Source organism: Mastigoproctus giganteus, chromosome 2 (genome assembly GCF_048544385.1).
Source record: "Mastigoproctus giganteus isolate SK-2022 chromosome 2, ASM4854438v1, whole genome shotgun sequence".
NCBI classification, from domain to species: Eukaryota; Metazoa; Arthropoda; class Arachnida; order Uropygi; family Thelyphonidae; genus Mastigoproctus; species Mastigoproctus giganteus.
The window spans coordinates 97,384,704-97,404,729 of NC_143576.1; the positions used below are offsets into that span (position 1 = coordinate 97,384,704).

A 20,026-nucleotide genomic window follows, 5' to 3' on the forward strand; every position below is an offset into this window, starting at 1 on the left:
ACATAAAATAAAAATAAACTGGTGTGATGTAGTTTTAAATTGTTCATTAAGCAATGAATTCATAAAGAACAATTATAAAAAGATTAGTTTTATGTATGTTAGCAAAATTATGTATGAAATAAAATAGCTTGAAAAAAAATTGACTATTAAATGACAGATATTCTTAATACAAAGCTACAAATCCTTCCTACTAAAAATAACTGATTTAAGAATAATTTTTTGATTCTTGTAGATTATTTTAGAAAAATTAATGATTTTAAGGGAAGAGAGATGTTTTTAAGGAGCTGTGTTTTTTTTGCATTTATAAAAGTATACATCTGTGTTAGAATCTCCATTTTGCATACTACTGACACACACACACACACACACACACACACACACACACACACACACACACACACACACACACACACACACACACACACACAAATTATTATTGAATTACTTAATGATTAATTTCACAACAACTGCACATGCTAAGGAGTTGATTTCTGGTTATATAGAATATATTCATTCTTTTTTAATGTAAGCATATAGAATTATTTTGTAATAGTAATTTTCACTTTAGGCAAGCATGGGATTTGGCAGTCGACTTGTGTTTGTCTCAGCTACCATCTATATTGAAGGAGGAAGAAAATCCATTTAGGCATAGTTCTTTCTTTACTGAGCAGTTGACAGCATTTCAAGTATGGCTTTCTTTTGGTTCTGAAGCACACAGTCCTCCGGAGCAGTTGCCTATAGTACTCCAGGTGAGTACTAAGTCAATTTAACGAAACAAAGCGAATTTTCAGTGTAACAGAAAAAAATTTAAATTTGGCAGTTTAAATGGTATTATAAATACTTTCATCATTTTACATATGCAATTGAGTGTTTTGTGGTGACTAAATGTGACCAAAAGGTAAAAGCAACCTTTTCCAGAGAATAAGAGATTCACTTAAAAATAAATTAATATACTTCAAATTCCAAAATCAGTAACTGTGCTACAAATTGTAGAGTTAAATATTTAATCCCACAATTGAAAATTTAATAAAATTACAAAATTCAAATAACCAAAATAAAAATAAGTTGATTAGCTTATTTTATTAAGGAGAGTTATTCAAGTCAAGAGTAGTCGACAGTTTTTAATATTTTGCTGTGGAATAAGAAATAAGGGTTTAACACTCCTGTTTTTTTTGTCATGGGCGACTTGCAAAAGATGAAGTTAGAGCTCTCTGAGTTCTAAGTCACACGGATTTCTAAGTCATAACTTTTCAGATAAATTTTCCTAACCTTAACTCCCTTTTATATGTGCTAACCTGTATCATTATAATAGTGACATACATGCTGTGGCCATTTTATTATGTTCACATACCTTTTGCATAGAATGTAGTGCTCCTTCATTATTCAGAATCATATATTTGTATCATGTGATAGAAAGAAAGCAGGCAGGCAGGCAGGCAGGCAGGTAAGCAAGCAAGCAAGCAAGCAAATAGAGTTGTATGTATGAAATTCATTGCAAGAATGGGCAATACAAAAGATTAAATTGACTTTGAAATTGTATGGTAATTGGTCCCAGACCCACCACTATGAATATCTTGGAAACTTGCAGTATTGCTGGGGTTTTCACATATGACTGTGTCATAAGTGTATTGAGATTGTTCCAATAAAATAACATCCAGCTGATAGTGATCCTGTGGTCTGAAATGGCTCATTGATGCAATTGGCCAATGGAAGCCACCAAGACTTATACATGGTAACAGAAAGTCTTCAGTCAGTCAAAATACAGTAGACTGTCAAAATAACAGCACATTGAGATCGGATGTATGCATACAGCACAGATGTCTTGCAGCACCGGAAAAAGAAAACAGCAAGTCACGTGATTACTGTATTTGTTTAGTTCGCCATTTTCAAAGTGAATTCTGTACTGATATCACGGCTTATATCACTGTTTTACATTTATTTTAAATTAAGAACCCCTCAGTACGGCTCCTAAAGTTGATAAACCTCATACAGAGAAGAAAAGAAGAACAACATTAAAGCCTAGTACAAACTTGATATAATCCAAACTATTACATTAGGGTCACCCGGAAAGTTAATTCATATACCCAAATGTATTGTGTTTGTAAACTGCGTGTGTTCTCTGCTGAATTTGTCTGTTTTGCTGGGCTAAAAACCCCATTTTGGGGGGGGGAACCTTGCTGTCAATGCTTGAGACCGACAAACTCAGTCACAGTGAAAATAGCCCATTAAAGTTCCTCACGTCATCGACAGGATTCGAACCCTGGCCTTTTCCACTTGGTGTGGGGAGGATGGTGGTACCCGTGCAGACTGCTTCAAACACAAAAAAAGCCAAACTATTATATTAGACCATCCGAATATTTAAAATCCATGTCTTATATCTGTTAATTGCGTGTGTTCTATGGTCGATTTGTCTGTTTTGCTGGATGAGTTTCTCGGGGTTTTTCGTCTTGATATCACTATGCTACCTGCATAGACTAAACTTGATATAATTAAAGAAAATAGAACAGGACATAAGCAGAAGTGTATTAATGGCAGAATATAACATGGATCATCAACATGTTTATGTTTTTTTATGTGCAGCTAATAAAATTGTACTCTTAATCTCTCTTATTTATTATTTGGATTTATTATTTCTGAATTAAATACATTAAAAATAAAATTTTCTAGATAACAGAAAAATCGAAATAAACGGCACCTTGAATCCCGGAAGGTGCTATTATTCTGAAAGTTTGTAACACTCCAATGGAACAGTAGAAACCTTGTCATTGATGATATAATAAAGAAACTGATGACCAAACTGAGTTCTATGCCTGTCACCAAAACTAAGAAGGTATGGTTACAGCGGACTCTGGAACACAAATTTTCAACAGTTGTTATTGTTATTTGGGTTTTTTTTAGGAGCATTAGCAACTAAGGCCATATTGCTCCGGGATACGTGGTGGTCATTCTCTGACTTTTCTGCATCCTCCATATTTGGTGGTGACGGGCTCGAACCACGGTCTAATCAAGAAACGTGTGCTTTGCACTGCTGCTCCTTCCCACCTGGCTACGGAGATGCTAAATTTTCAACAGTGGAGGATTGGAAAAAACATTGCCTGGCCTGACAAGTTACAATTTTTGATGTTTCTTGATGATGAGAGGACCAAAATATGGCATGAACTGCACAAGCCCATTGACCTATCCTGCCATGTGTGAACAACACAGGCTGGTGGTGGTGGTGGGATAATGGGTTCAAGGATGTTTTTGTTCTGCATATTGGACCTCTTGATACCAGGGGGCCACATTTAGAGGGCACATTATCTGAAAATTATTTCTGACCAGGCACATTCATTCCCTTCATGGCTGCAACGTATCATCAGCGAAATATTCCAACAGGATAATGCACTATGTTACAAGTCCAGAACTATACAGAAGTGGTTCCAAGAACATGAGGGTGAATTCAGGCTACTTGGGTGGCTTCCCTAGCCATGAGATCTCAATCTGAATAAGCATCTATGGGATGAGGTACAATGTACTCTTTGGAGTGAGAGATCTGAAACCATGCAAGAACTGTGAGAAGCATTTGAGTCAACATTGACCAGCATTCCTGTAGAATGCTTTCAACATTTTATGGAATCCATGATGTGCGGGCTTTATCCGAGCTTTCTCCCATAAAACCGGATACAACTCGATACAATTTGAGTTTTCCTAGGAATGCATTAATGGCTTTTTGCTAGATATTAAATCACAATTGTATTTACATACAATGTCACTATTCTTCCATACATCATACTTTCCTTTTTTGAATAGACTTCGAACTGTCTCATCAGACTGCAATTCAACAAGTTCCTTTTGTAAATCAATTTCAGCATCAGCAACATTTACTTCAAATGGAATCAGCACCCAATCTGGGATGTTCAGTTCTAGTAGGTTCTTAAACCGAACTTGCATGTCTTCATAAATTTTTTTTTTAAATGATCAACATACACAACACAATCATCATCTTTTAAATCACTGCTAACTGAAGCAAGGTTTGGAAACTGGACAAACGCACTGCATGAGATATTAAAACTGTACTATAAAAGGAATGAATTAATGGCTTCTTTGCTAGATATTAAATCACAATTATGTCCTTGCTGTAGCTTATTAAGAGAATTCAGTTTTTCAAACACATCTGAGAGGTAAAATATGTCTGTTTTCATGGCAACCAACTGTTTTCGAATCTCGTTTTCATTTAGAAATGATACAATACTGTCCCAAAGGACAACGAAGACAATTGCCTTTAGACAACCATCACACCTCTGTATGCAGTACAAGACGGTCAAATCCTTCTTCATTTTCATCACAAAATTTGCGAAAGAGACAATCTTGAAGAGCATTAGACTTAATGAGGTTGGCAGTTTTTTATTACAAGATTTAAGGCTTCATGAAGACGTTCACTCAGTCTCTTTGCCACCAGATGTTGGCGGTGAATCACGCAATGTATGCAAATTACTTTTGGCAATGCATTTTTTAAATGAGTTATAAACCCTCAATACTTACCGACCATGGAAGCAGCGCCATCAGTAGCACAAGCCATTAAATTTTCGAGTGGAATATTTTTTTCTCTAAAATAAGACTGGACTTCCTTAAATATTGTTTCACCTTTAGTATCTGTTTTGAGGAATCTTGCAAAAAGCATTTCCTCTCTGAGTTGATTATCATCCATATATCTTACATATGCCAAAAAAAGTGCTTCATTGCCCATCAAAGTTGATTCATCGAGTTGCATTGCAAACTGTTTCACTCGTAAATTTTTTTTTTTTTTTTTTATGTAAACCCCAAACACGAGAGGTATTTGAACCTATAGTACTTAGTATCGTGCTTGGGTCGGAGGTTGAGAAGATGAAAGAAGATATTTGTTGATATTGGACTTGAACTTCTGTAGACTAATTTTCAGGAAATACGTAAGAAGGAAGGTTGTTCCAGAAAACGGCAGATGAATGAATAAACGAGGAAGATGAAAGGTTGGTTCTGTGAGTTTGAAGTTGGACAGTAAATGGATGTTGGCTGGTGGCGGCACACGTTTGGACTGTTTTGAAAGAGAGAGAGAGCGGGAATTATAGAAGCCAATTCAGAAGAACAGTGCTCATGGAAGTATCTGTAGAAGAGGCATGCAGCAGAAACAGTACGTCTATGAGACAGGGAGTGGAGAGACTCTGTCAGAGATGAATCATTAATTAACATAACTGCCCTCTTCTGAATGGAATCAAGAAGCCTGAGAGAGGTTTTGAGGGCACCACCCCAGATGTGGGAACAATATTCCATGGCAGGACGGATTTGCGATTTATACAGAGTGAGCAGCTGTTTGGAAGAAAAGTAACGCCGAGAGCAAAAGAGAAAACCAAGTTTTTTCGATGCAGAGGAAGCAATATTTGTAATGTGCTTGTGCCAAGAGAGATTAGAAGTCAGGGTAATCCCCAAAAGAGATATATCATTTTGCCTAGAAATTGGAGTGTTACTAAAGATAAGCATAGGAGCAGAAGAATCCTTTTTGCGAGATATAAGACTGAGTTTTAGAAGGGTTGAAATCATCTAAGTTGTCTTTGCCCCACTGCAGACTTACCTGAAGATTGGCATTTAAGGAATTGGTAGCAGATTTTCGAGAAGTTGAAGCTGATTGAACAGGGCAAGGTTTCTCAAAATGGAAAGGGGAATGCAATGTGCTATCATCGGCAAAACTAAGGATAGGATTTCCAGTCAATGAAAGAAGGTCATTAATATACAAGAGGAAAAGAGTGGGGGAAAGAACTGAACCTTGGGGGACACCGGCATTAGTGGAAAAGTTGGAAGACAGAGAGCCATCTACCATCACCCTCAGTTAGGGATTAGAGAGAAAACTGGATAACCAATTACTAAAAACAGTTGGCAAACCATAAGATGGAAGCTTGTGTAGAAGACTTTTATGCCAAACACGATCAAAAGCCTTTGAGATGTCAAGAGCAACTACTTGTGTTTCACCGAACCTTTCCATTGAATTAGTCCATAAATGGGTAACATAAGCTAGAATATCACCAGTGGATCGACATTGATGGAATCCATACTGGCGATCGTTGATCAGACTGAAGGTTTCTAGGTAGTTTAAATGTTGGCGGTTAATTTATTTCTCTATTACTTTAGAAAGAGTAGAAGTAATTGCAATGGGACGATAATTGGATGGGAGGGATTTGTCACCCTTTTTAGGAACTGGCTGGATATGGGTAAATTTTCAAGCAGAAGGAAAAACACCTTTGGAATAAGAAAGTGAAAAAAAAACGGCAAAGAATAGAAGTTCAGGAACACAGGTTTTGAGAACAAGTGGAGAAATACCATCGGGACCTGGAGCTTTCTTAGCATCAAGATTCGTCAAAATCCATCTGACATCCTTTTGACAGAAGATCACAGGAGGCATTGAATGGAGCGTGTTGGGAATGGTGGGCAGTGTTTTTCCAAGATCATTAATATATGAGTTGGAAGAAACATGGGATGCTAGCAGGTCAGCTTTATCCTTGGCTGAAGTGACAACAGAACCATCTGGTTTGGACAGAGGTGGGAGCAGAGATGGGCAAAAGTGGCGGTCAATAGCTTTGGCAAGGGACCAGAATGCTTGGCTAACATTAGGCCAAGAAGCAAGTTTTCTACTCTTAGCCTGTTCAAACTCTAGTTTGGACTGATTACTAAATGCTTTACAATTGTTGCGAGCTTTTGTGTAGGCAGAAAATGAAGAATTAGAAGAATTAGAAACAAGCCGATTACGATATGAAACATTCTTCTCTTGAACAGCCTTAGCACATTTATTGGAAAACCAAGGTTTAGATAAAGGACGAGATTTTAAAGTGGAGTGTGGGATAAATGATTCCATTCCTACAAGAATAATTTCACTGACACAATCTGAGCAAACGTTGACATCAGAAGTTTTGAAACAGTAATCCGACCATGGAAAAGAAGAAAAGAAATCTCGCAGGTCATCCCATTTTGCATCTTGTAATGCCAAACAACACGAGGTTGGGAATAGCCATGAGATAAAGGCTCCCTTGGAGAAGAGACAATCACCAAATTGTGATCTGAGGTGCCTAAAGGACCGCTCACTTCGACCGTGTACTTAGAAGGGTTGTTTGTGAGAAAAAGATCAAACGTGTTGGCTGTATGATTAGGATTATCCGGTATTCTTGTAGGTAAATGAACAATCTGTGCAAGGTCATTAGTAATTGCAAAAGCCTCAGCATCTCGACCACCTGGGTCGGTGTGACTAGAAAACGGAAGCCAACTGGAGTTGTGAACATTAAAATCCAAGGAAAATTACCTCACTGTTAGGAAAGTTGGACTGGAGAAAATCAAGTTGCAAAGAGAGGAAGTCAAAAAGCTCCAAGTGATTAGTGGAGTTGGGAGAACGGTAGAGACAACAGAGATTTTAAGCCAGAGAAGATCAAACAGAGTAGATTCCAAATTGCCAAGTCTCTGATAGGGAATATCAGAATGGACGTATGCACAAGTACCACATTTGAGGCGAAAGGAATCATACAGCAAGTAATTTGGGCATCTGAGATGAGCAGTAGTTGAATCAACCGATAACTGAGATTCTGTCAGAAAAAGTACATGGGGTTTGGCAGACTGCAAGTGGAAATGGACATCATTAAGATTAGAATTGAGACCACGTATATTTGTGAAATGAATTAGGAAGTGCTTGAGAGGTTTAGATCTTTTCGCAGATAAGCTTGCCCTATTAGTTTGACAATTCATGGTGTATTCAATAGTGAGAAAAAGTGGGTGGGACATGCTTTATGAAGTAATGAAATTTTTGCATATGGCGTACACATAAGTAAGAATATACTCAGATTCTTGACATAACATGGCCTTGACAATGCTCCCCGCATACACACTACTCGGACTCCCTCCAGTCACTATCTGACAGAGTAGAGGTAGCAAGATTATGCACTAGCTTATCCGGAAGCCTCTTATCATTAGGTTCGGTCCGGTGTACTAACTAGCGGCCGGCCTGCGAACACCGTTTTAGAGCTGTACCCTTGAAATGTAAGGAATATTGGATCTCGCCATGATGTTCATCATAACCTCAAAAGTCATCAATCATACTGCATGATGGAAGAGATGGGGAAGGGTTGACTGGAACTTAGCTCTAGAGACTAAATATGGGTTCCACCACTTCAAGCCTCCAATAAACAAAGTGGTGGAATTGCACCGGTTGATGAGAGTCATCTACCACCTAGTACTGCCTGGTAACATAGAGGGGCGGCATTCCTCCATGTGGTGTTGGCGCCACACCTCGACCCCTGCTTACGTTAGTTCACTCCTGGGTGGTCACTCACCATGTACTTGTGCATGGAGGATATATCCAGGATTACTAACAGTCCCATCCTCGTGAAGGTGCAAGTAGAGGATTTGGCTGTCGCAGACTGTTCGGACTTCGCTGAAATTGGGTCTACTTGACTTGAATATCACCCGAATATCAGTTCCATCAGCGTTTTAGACTCTCAGGTAGCAAGTGCAGCTTGTCTGGCATATCTGAGAGAATGTTTGTGACAACCTCGAGGACCAATTTGTGCAATCGAGCAATAAGTTGATTTTTTACATCTTCAGACATTTCATCAGTGCATCTGGATATTGTGTTATTGCTCAAAGGAAGGTTATCGGTAATTTCGTGTGCATTTTTGTTTAACCCGGTCTAAGTCCGCCCTGTTTTTGTATAATTTTTAACCCTAACTCGAAAGTTGCTCCCCCCGAAGAAAACTAGTAATTTCCATAATTTCTACTCAATTTACAAAATTGAAACTCTCAATATAGATAAACAGAAGTATAATCTTTGATTTCCTACCTTTAGCGCTCAGCAAAAACTATTAATTCACTTTAAAACAGCAAAAACGTACGATCACATTTCAATTTATTAAATTTTGATGTCGGCAAAACAAGATCCAAGCTTTGAAAATAAAACGCGTTACAGCATTAGTTCAAAAATTCGCGCGTCAGCTCGGCGCCTCTGGCTAAAACGAATCAACACACGCAGAGAGATAATTGACTGGTCAAGCTTCCGTCATTAGCGTTACCAAGGTGATCCAAGGAGAAAATGAAACTGTAAACAACTTTTTTGGAAAACAAACAGTTGAGCATCATTACTTGCGAACACTAATTTGCATGGCTCACTCACAACAGTTGCTTTATTGCTTTTCGTAATTGTTGTACGAAAGAATTGCAACGAATTGGTTTTGAAAAACTAAAATATTGCATTTACTTTCTTCAATATGTATTATCTACTAACAAAAAATCAAGGAAATTCATCTACTGGAAGCTATACTGGAAACGGAAAGAAAAAAACTGTCGTAAAACCGATCAATATTTTGCTTCGTTTCTTTACATTATTGCTGTAGCAAACGATATCGCTGTGCATGACGTTTCATCACAGATGCTGGAGTTCTAATTAGTCAGTTCATCCTAGGATGCGGAAGTACTAATTAGTCTGATTTTGGTCTGGCACTCATTTGATAAAACATCCAGAATAATTCCTCTGGAAATATTAGCTAGTGAACGGCATTATAAATTTCAAACATCGCTGTATTGCTTATCCTTTGAGTGACCGCATGCTTTCGCCTTGTACAATTGTTTTATTTATACACTGTCTTCCAGTCAGTAAAAATCATTATTATAACTATAAAGTAATTCATTATGTTGGGGGAAACCGTTTTTGCTCCTAATTGATGTAGCACTTTCGAATTTTGCAAAGTGGATTATTTGAACACAACATACATTAGAAGGTCGGTAAAAGAGTTGATAATTGGTGGGCAGCATTCCGACAAACAAATTTTCTGTTTATATTCCGTGATGACCACACGGTCAGAGATCCCGAAATAGAGAGAGAGAGAGAGAGAGAGAGAGAGAGAGAGTGAGTGAATAAATACAAGAAACCGCACTGCATTTAGCAGTCACCGACTCATCTGCCAAAAACCACAGTAAAACAATTAAAGTGATGGGGAGTAAGTCTATTTGTCAGCGGTGTTTATCTGTTTATTGCAGCTCAGAACAGCTTTATGAATGTGGATAGTGAATTTATTCGGCTTCTGAACTAAAACAGAATTTCTCCCTTTGCGATGACATCAAAGCGTAACAAGCAAATATCTTCTAACGCTACTTTTTGAGCAGCCGTTAGTCGTAATCTGTTAGCTTTGTATTGTTACAAATATTGCAGTTATATGAACAATACACATTTAAGAAAGAAAGAAATTCATAGCGGATGATTTTTTTTTTTTCTTTCTTTTGATGCACTAGTTTTTGAAGTTTATAACGCAGCTATAAATAGAAATATTTTCTCGAAATTTGTTTAGAAGATCAAACCCAGGAAACTGCTGTTCCGATATTGTTTACTAAAAACAATTACAATAATGCAAACTTCTTTTTTTTATCAAATGCGCATTGCAGTGTTATCAGTTTTACACCAGTTTTTCCCGTTTCCAACAGATGAATTTCCTTGAGCTTCTGTTTTTAGGAGCAATACACATTGAAGATAGGATGTACGATCTGTTCACCTTCCATAAACTGTTATTGCTACTGTATCGCTTTATTGCTTCTTATGTCAAAAACAGTAGCTCCTGTTCATCTTTTGTTTATTTACACTTCTCCCTTCCCATCTCGATGTAGCTGTGTGGGTGACGAGGTCACGTGATATTACTTCCCACGCTCGCTCGTATTCAGGCGGAGTTGTTTATCAGAACTGCTACTCTCTGTAAAAAGAAATTCGCGTGCTTTACACCAAGAAACGAATCAAGTGTCAGGTTTCATAAGCTCTAGGCTGGTTAGGGCGGGGGTAAAAAAAATTAATTGAAAAGGCCTAAAAAAAATGCATACTTGATGTCACATTTTTGTCATTTCCGTGAAATTCAATAGAAGGTTTTGAAAATTTAAGTGGGAAAATTCAAGAAAACAGTTCAGGCTCCAACTATAGCGAGTTTCAGCTCTGTAATTAGAGTAAAAATTATAGAATTAACTTGCTGAACCCAGTTGGGGCTGGAACATGCCCGAGTAGACGGGAATATGGTTAACATTGTTGAACTTACAACTGATATCGAAGGCAAGATGACAGTTTCACCAATGCTATATGGCTTTCAGATTTTGCTAATTTCGTATGATGCTAATAAACTGCTATCTTTATTGCTTGCTTGTTTACTAAAAATCTGATCCAATTTGTTTCTTCCTTGAAAATTGTCTTGTGTTTTTTGGAAATACTCCACTGATTTATTTTTCTTTTCGCTATGCCTTGTCTCCAAATGGTGACGAAGCTTACTTGGCTTCATGCTATCATTAGACAGCACAGTCATACATATAAGACACATTGGTTTTGTGATATTCTCTGGTGATTCAATAAAACCGTACGACAGATATTCAGTAAAATATTGTCTTGTTTTCTTCTTTGCATGAGCCATGGGTAATCTGAAAACAATAATAATATTATTAATAACATTAATAATATTATTAATAATATTAATAATATTATTAACCTCAAATATTTAATGTTGGAAATGCTTGTAGGTACTAATGGAAATATAGTTCACTAGAACAATAACGTTCAATAATACAAACAATAGATTTCACCATGATGATGCTGATTACTCACTATAGAATGAAATGACTGCCTCTGACTGACTCTTTCTAGATTATCGGTGCTTAAATAACGTTTTCTTATTCGAGAATTTTCTATGGAAAGAAATTTTTTTTTGTGTGTCAACTAAAGAAGGTTCCAGAAAATATGAGTATCTTCTAACTGCGAATTTCTGGACTTTTCTATGACATTAGTTTATTTTATTATTATTATTTTTATTTAACAAATTATTTTATTTATAATATTTTATCATGAACCCCTTAGCTCATATTATGAACCCCCGAAATAAATTTTTTTTTTTTTTTTTTGCGGTGGACCCCTCAAAGCTTCTATGGACCCCGGTTGGGAAACGCTGGTTTAGGCTGTTATGGTTGTCAAAGGTCTCTCTGTTATTTTGAATTAAAATCCTTTTTGCAATTACCTGTATTTGTATTTGAATACTTTTGGTAATGTAGTATATATCCAATTAAAATGATCATAAATATGAACAAAATTCATTAAACTAAATAAATGCAATTTAATAAAATTTAGAAGGTCTGTTTATAGAACCCTTATACAGGGTGTTTCAAAAATGATGGTCAGTAATTTAAAGGTGAAAAGTACAAACTAAAATAAGCAAAAAAGTCCCAATGAACATCGGCCACAAATGAGCCGTTTTCGAGACAATGCACATTTTTTTGTTAATATCTGGCACTGACTATGGGAGCACTAGTTTAGCAAAAAGCTGTGAATCCTTTGCTTGGGGTGGTTTTATTAAACATAAGATAATACATTTTTAATTTTTGGTTTCAACACCACAGGATTTTACAGGCGTTACATGTTACAAGATATTACAAGAGTTGTTCAAAATGCTGTCCTTGCATCCGTATGCAGCTTTGCAGTCTTCTCTGCATTGAGTTGTAAATCCTCTCAGGCATTCCTGGGTTATTTCTGATTTGCTGAAAGGTTCCTTCAACCCGGTGCTGCAATTTCTCAACTTTGTTAATGTCAGATGTGTACACCAAGCTTTTTACATGACCCCAGATACAAAAATCCATAGGATTTAAGTCTGGTGATTTGAGAGGTCACATTACAGGCCCACCTCTACGTTAACTAGAATGTATGGGCCACCGTTGACCATACATTCTAGTTTGATACCAAGTCACAACTCAAGCAAAATGTGCCGGTGCACCATCATTCATAAATCACATGTTCTGGCATTGCTGAAGTGGAACATTATCATCATCAAGGAGATCTGGAAGAACATTCTGCAGGAACTGAAAAAAGGTACAGCTCTCCTGTTAGCCTCTTTGGCAGAAAGTGTGGTCCAATTAGACGGTCTCCTAGTAGTCCTGCTCAGACATTCAATGAGAAACGTTGCTCATGTCGTGACTCATGAATTGCATTAGGATTTTCATCGGACCAAATGTGACAGTTATGAAAATTAAAAATACCATCATGAGTAAACCCAGCTTCATCAGTGAACAAAATGTTTAAAAATTGTAGGTTCAGAACACACTGTTGTTGCATCCACTGGCAGAAGTTCACTCTGGAAGGGAGTCTATATTGCTGAGACCTTGTACACGCTGGATATGATAGGGTTACAGTAATTGGCGATGTAAAATTCGCCATACACTGCTGACTCAGTACATGCTCTTGCAGAGCAACCCTCCTTGTCGAAATTCCTGGATTTTGTTCTATTCTTTCTAACATCCTTTCCTCAACATCAGGTGTTATGCTTCTGGGACTGACCACCAAATACAGAGGATGTGGAAAGGTCAGGGAATGACCACCACATATCCCAATGCTCCTAAAAACAAAATAACAACAACAACAACAGCAGCTTCTGGGCCTATCTGCTCGTACTTCATGTGCAAAGCGCCCATGTTCTCTAAGGTGTTGATGTACCCTGATAAATGTGCACCTGTTGGGCTGCCTTCGATGGGGAAGTGCTTCTTGGTACAAACATGCAGCCTCAAGTGCACTGCCATTGGCTTTACCATACATGAAGTGCATGTCTGCATACTCTTCGTTGCTGTAACCGCTTTCCATGTTGACTATCCTTTGACAAGTGCTAGTATGCCTGCTACTCCTCAGAGCATTGGACTGGAGAAAGTCAAATTGTAAAGAGAGGAAGTCAAAGAGCTCCAAGTGATTAGTGGAGTTGGGAGAATGGTAGAGACAACAGATGAATTTGACACAGTGAGGTAGAGAGATTTTAAGCCAGAGAAGATCAAGGAGAGGAGATTCCAAATTGCCACATTTCTGACAGAGAATATCAGAACGGACATATGCACAAGTACCACCTTTGAGGCGAAAGGAATCATACAGCGAATAATTTGGGCATCTGAGATGAGCAGTAGTTGAATCAACTGATAACTGAGATTCTGTCAGAAAAAGTACATGGAGTTTAGCAGACTGCAAGTGTAAATGGAGATCATTCAGATTAGAATTGAGACCACGTATATTTGTGAAATGAATTAGGAAGTGCTTGGGAGGTTTAGATCTTTTCGCAGATAAGCTTGCTCTATTAGTTTGACAATTCATGGTGTATTCAATAGTAAGAAAATGTGGGTGGGACATGCTGTATGAAGTAATGAAATTTTTGGATATGGTGTACACGTGGTAAGAATATACCCAGATCCTTGACATAACATGGCCTCGACAATGCTCCCCGCATACATACTACTCGGACTCCCTCCAGTCACTATCTGGCAGAGTAGAGGTAGCAAGATTATACACTAGCTAAACCGGAAGCATCCTAGAGAGTTACCAATAGGTTCGGTCCGGTATACTAACTAGCGGCCGGCTTGCGAACACTGTTTTAGAGCTCTACCCTCGAAATGTAAGGAATAATGGATCTCGTCACGATGTTCATCATAACCTCAAAAGTCATCAATCATACTGCATGATGGAAGAGATGGGGAAGGGTTGACTGGAACTTAGCTCTAGAGACTAAACATGGGTTCCACCACTTCAAGCCTCCAATAAGCAAAGTGGTGGTATTGCACCGATTGATGAGAGTCATCTACCACCTAGTACTGCCTGATAACATAGAGGGGCGGCATTCCTCCATGTGGCATGGGTGCCACACCTCGACCCCTGCTTACGTTGGTTCACACATGGGTGGTCACCCACCATGTACTTGTGCATGGAGGTTATACCCAGGATTACTAACAGTCCCACCATCGTGAAGGTGCAAGCAGAGGATTTGGCTGTCACAGACCGTCCGGACTTCGCCCTTAATGCCATACCTCTCCAATTTGTACACCAGTCTTCCATGTGCAACAGTATCAAAAGCTTTCCTGAAATCCAAGTATATGATATCAAAATTATTTTTGACATTCAGTTGCTTTGTGACCACATCATAGTATCCAATCAAATTGTTCAGACAAGACCTCCCTTTAACAAACCCATGCTGTGTCTTAACTATTACTGCAGTCTTGTCTAGGTGATTCTGCAATGCTTCTTTAACCAGTGACTTCATTATTTTCCCCAGAACACAAGTTAAACTAACAGGTCTATAGTTACTTGTGTCACCTTTTGTGAACCCCCCCCCCCTTTGTGAATTGGTGATACATTTGCACACCTCCAGTCCATGGGGATCTCCCCTGAGTCCTAGGAAGCTCTCATAATTATGGCTAAGGATTTGCTTACTCCCTTTGCTGCCTCCTTTAATATAACTGGATAGATCCCATCCACCCCAGGTTGCCTTTCTTATGTTTAACTTCAACAATATAAAGTGCTTAAGGCAAAAGCTTGACAAATTAGAAGAAAAGCCAACATGGATACAGTTTGCCTACCCTATTAAAAAGGATAGTGGAGGCAAATTGTACTAGCAGTCAGCCTATCAGGGAAAAGATTCAGCTACTAAATGGCAAATATGTACTTCTTTCTGCTACAATCTTAACCAAGGATGGACAGGAAATATCTTCTCCTCAAGAAATAGCTAACATCCTTGTACAGACTTTTCCCAAATATCTGCCACTTCAGCAAACCGACAACTCTTTTCTTCAAATCAATGCCTTAACAGAAAGTTACAAGATAACCTACCATACTACCCAATATTTTTCCTATAATCAACCACTTAACATGTTTGAATTCCAAACAACATTAAGTTGATCACTCAACAGTATAGCTGGACCTATGTAGTCTATTACATAATGCTGAAATATCTAAACAGAATTTACTATTAAATTGACAAAATGGGTTGAATTTAACTTTATCACAAACCCAGCTTACATACACAATATCATACAACTGAACTCAACCAACACATCCAGTCCACTCATCATCAACTGAAAATTGATTCAGCAATAACACTAATCAAACTACCTTCTAGTTATAACTTAATCACTTTTGAAGCATTGTAATGAATGGTTCAAACAAAACACCCAGTTTTTAGTTCTTAATACCAAACTTGCTACAACATTTTCAGGAGTATGGAATGTGAAATTTCAAATGTGCATGTTCGAATTGCACCTCAGGAAGTTGCACTTTCCTCTATGCAATTTAATTTTATCCAGTTTTTTAATCCGCACCTCTTTTTAATTAATCTCATCCGTTAACACATGCAGTTGGGAAGTAAGTTCCAGTAGTTTAGGTTTCTGATCTTTCTGTTGTCACCTGCTAATAAATAATATTTGATGACTTGGAACTTAATGGTTAAGTCATCAACCATTACTTCCAAATTTGTATCCCTTATGTCACTCAGTCATAAGGGATGCAGAATTTGAATGTGGTGAGTACAGTGTGTACCGATAGGACAAGACAGTAGGTGTGGAGTGGTTATGCTCTTAGTTAAAAAGTATGTAAAATCTAAGGCAGTGCATCTAGTTCACGTGGCTGGCCAGTACGACGTTGAATTAGTTTGTTGTAACATGAGCATTGGGATAACAAAAATGATCTTAGGACTGTATTACAAGCCCAATGACTGTGATAAGTATAATGAACAATCTGTACAGACAAGTGGAGTGGGCCAGTAAATCAGAATGTGCTATAATAGGGAATTTTAACTTTTCACATGTTGACTGAAACTTGTTGGTCACTCTCGCACTAGCAAGACTTTTGTGGATTTATTGGATGACTGTTTTCTGCAGCAGCATGTTAAAGAGGCAACAAGAGAAAGCAATACCCTCAAACTAATCATCAGCAGTGATTCTTAATGCATTAAGAGTGCAAATAACAGAACCACTACACGACAGTGATCACATTGTATTGACATGGGATTTACTTAAATATGAAACTACCATCAAGGACAAGGGAAGGGAAGGGCTGCTGCTTTTGTAAAGGTGACCACAGTGGTATCAGACAATTTTTAAATTCTGTACAGTTTGACCAACTGATGATGTTACCAGCAAATTCAAAATGGAAAGCATTCAGAGTGTATTAGTAGAATGATACTAGCCTTTTTTATACCAATTTACAGATATTGTTCACGGCTTTGACCGACATGGATGCCAGAAGAACTGATGAGATGAACTTGTGAGTTGATCACTCACTCACTCACTCACTCACTCACTCACACACACACACACACACACACACACACACACACACACACACACACACACACACACACACACACACACACACACACACACACACACACACACACACACGTGGCAGAGAATAAAAATGCATGAGATACATATAAATTATCAGGTAATACAGAAGCCTATAGGAGATATAAACTGTCTGCAATCAAGTCACAAACAAGGTTAGGCAGGCTAATGCAGATTATGAGACGTCTCTGGCAAAGAAAACTAGCAAAGATTTCTTTACTTATGTAAACACTAAAAGGAAGGGGATGAATTACATTGATCCTATAGATTTCAGTGGTTTAACTGTTAATGATCCAAATCAGATTACTGACAAACTGAATACGATTTTTCATATATATTCCCACATGAGGAATTGTTTTGGGAAGGGGATGCCAAGAGGTTTATAAAATGAAGGAAAGTGGAAGAAAATTCTTGAAGCTAAACATAAAAATGTTATTGGGATAGGTTGGATCTATTCAAATATATTAAGAGAGTTAGTAAAGAAGGTAAGCAAAGATGTAACTGTTATTATTAGAGTATCCTTGGATTCAGGATTGGTACCTGTGGATCGGAGATGTGTGAATGTATCCCCAGTTCACAAAGGAGGCATCAAAGGGAGATACAAGTAATTGATTTGGAACATAGGTTAATCTGACAGATAGCCTAACTTCTGTTCCAGGGAAATAATGAAGTTACTGGTTAAAGAAGTAACCATCTAGGCAGGAGTGCAGTTATACTGCATTCACAGCATGGATTTGTTTAGGGCAATTTTGTCTGACAAATTTGATTTGAAACATTGATTTAGAAATAAAGGAACTGGTTTTAATATCATAAGTTTAGATTTAAGTGAGCAAATTAATAATGCTAAGGAGAAAGGGATGATTGAGTGGGAGAAGACAGAGAGAAAGTGATTATCAATGGACACAACTCTTCAGGAATAATTTTATTAGTGGAGTCACCCAGGCTTCAGTGATGAGCCCATTATTGTTTTCTATATTTATCAATGATGGAAGCATGCCAGGCATATGTTTAAGTGTGCAAATGATACAGAGGTTGGCAGTGTGGTTAAAAATAGCTAATAAAAGTCATGGTATTCTACTGCAATGAGATCTAGAAAAATTAGGCATATGGGCTGATACATGGCAGTTGAAGTTTATCATTGACAAATGCAAGGTACTGCATATGGGTAGCAGTAATCTCCGATTAATGTACCAACACTGTGGTACTATACTCAGACTAGTGGAATATGAGAAAGACCAGGGGTTAATTCTGCAGTCAGATATGAAATTCTCGAAGCAGTGCAGACAGGCTTCCAGCACAGCCCATGGAGTTTGTCAGTGAAAAACAGGAATTTTGCTAGCAGGAATAAGGTGATTATCTCGTTTTATAAGGCAGTGATGTGGCTACACACTGAGTACTAGATACAGGTTTGTAAGCCTCATTTCACAAAGGATATGGTTGGAATGGGTGCAGTGAATGGCAGTCAGATAGGTGATGGGTACAATAGGGTTCTCTTATCGAGAAAGGCATCAGTTCTGCAAATTGTATCACTGGAGACCAGGCATCTGTGAGGAGATTTTAATCCAGTGTTCAAGGCTTTGTATGGATTGAGTAGCCCAATGTAGGGACGGGAAACCTGTTCCTGCCAGAAATATCATCTTGACATTTAATTCACCAATGTCTCCTAAAGAGATCAAAGCTGGCTATATTAACTGTTCAGCACATCTGTATGCCCCAAATTCTTTGTGGTGCTTTAAGTTTCAGAAATACGGACATGCGCCAATATCTTGTCATGGTGCCCTTGCATGCACTTGATGTGGTGCAAAGGACCACTAAACATCATGGTCAGCTGATAAACCCACTTGAATTAAATGCCAAGGAGAACATCCAGCTTACTCACGAGCATGCCAGAGGTGGAAAGAAGAAAAAGAAGAAGAAAGCTGAATGAAAGCTCTTCCTTTCATGAGACGACTATCATATAAGGATAGAACTGAGGTAGATTTGCCCATGGAGGAGTTGCCATCGTTGTAGGCAACGAGCTCCATTCCAACCTGTACCACTTTCCATTAACTTAGAAGCGGTAGCAGTTTGCCTTATGGTTTGGTTTTTATTAACTGTCTATACAATTTATTTGCCACCTGGGACTGACTTCTTCCAGAGAGACCTTGATGATCTCATTGTGCAGCTGCTGTCCCCTGTCCCAATCCTTGGGGGATTTCAGTGAACATAACACCCTGTGGGGTAGTGCTAACATCATAGTGTTAGGATCAGGTGCCACCTGTAGTTTCTCACATCTTCACCAGTCAGTGCTAACATTAGTGGTAGGGGACTAGTTGTAGAGCATATGCTCACGGACAATGGCCTCTCTCCCCTAAATGTGGGAACAAACACCTTTTTTCCGCATGCTTACCCATACGTTTTCTGAATTAGATCTTTCTATCTGCTCTTCTCTTACTTTGGAGTTGGAGTAGAATCTGTATGGAAGCGATCACTTCTCCGTATCTTCCTGTTAGGTAACCGTAGTGGAGAATTGATCAGGCTGATTGGAATGCCTTTCAACATCTTGCAAATTTTGGCATCACTGCAGTCATTTGGGAGCCTATCGATGATGCAGTTATGTACATCATAGAAAATATCATCCCTGTGGCTGCAACTGCAATTCCAAAAATGTCCACCCAGTTTCCACCTTTTCCCAAACTATGGTGGAATGCTGAATGCAGAGAACAAAAAAGCTCAGAACAAAGCTTGGAGAATATTCCAGAGATAGCCTCCTACCACAGCCAACCTTCTAGCCTTTAAAGGTGTATGTGCCAAAGCATGCTACATCCACCATCAGATTTGAAAGGAATGGTGGATTCATTTCACATTCTCTATTACCCAGATGACCAGTCTAAGTTGGGCTGGG

At 38.3% G+C, this 20,026-nt stretch overlaps 1 protein-coding gene across 2 annotated transcripts in view; it reads left to right on the top strand.

Annotated features, from left to right (window-relative positions):
* Nucleotides 1-20,026, top strand: part of raptor (regulatory associated protein of MTOR complex 1) — a 638,589-nt gene that overhangs the window by 175,256 nt on the left and 443,307 nt on the right. For both annotated transcript variants that reach the window (XM_090389485.1, XM_090389491.1), the window contains exon 9: nt 569-749. In XM_090389485.1, the coding sequence (XP_090245611.1) occupies nt 569-749 (181 nt within the window). The remainder of the gene's footprint in view (nt 1-568; nt 750-20,026) is intronic.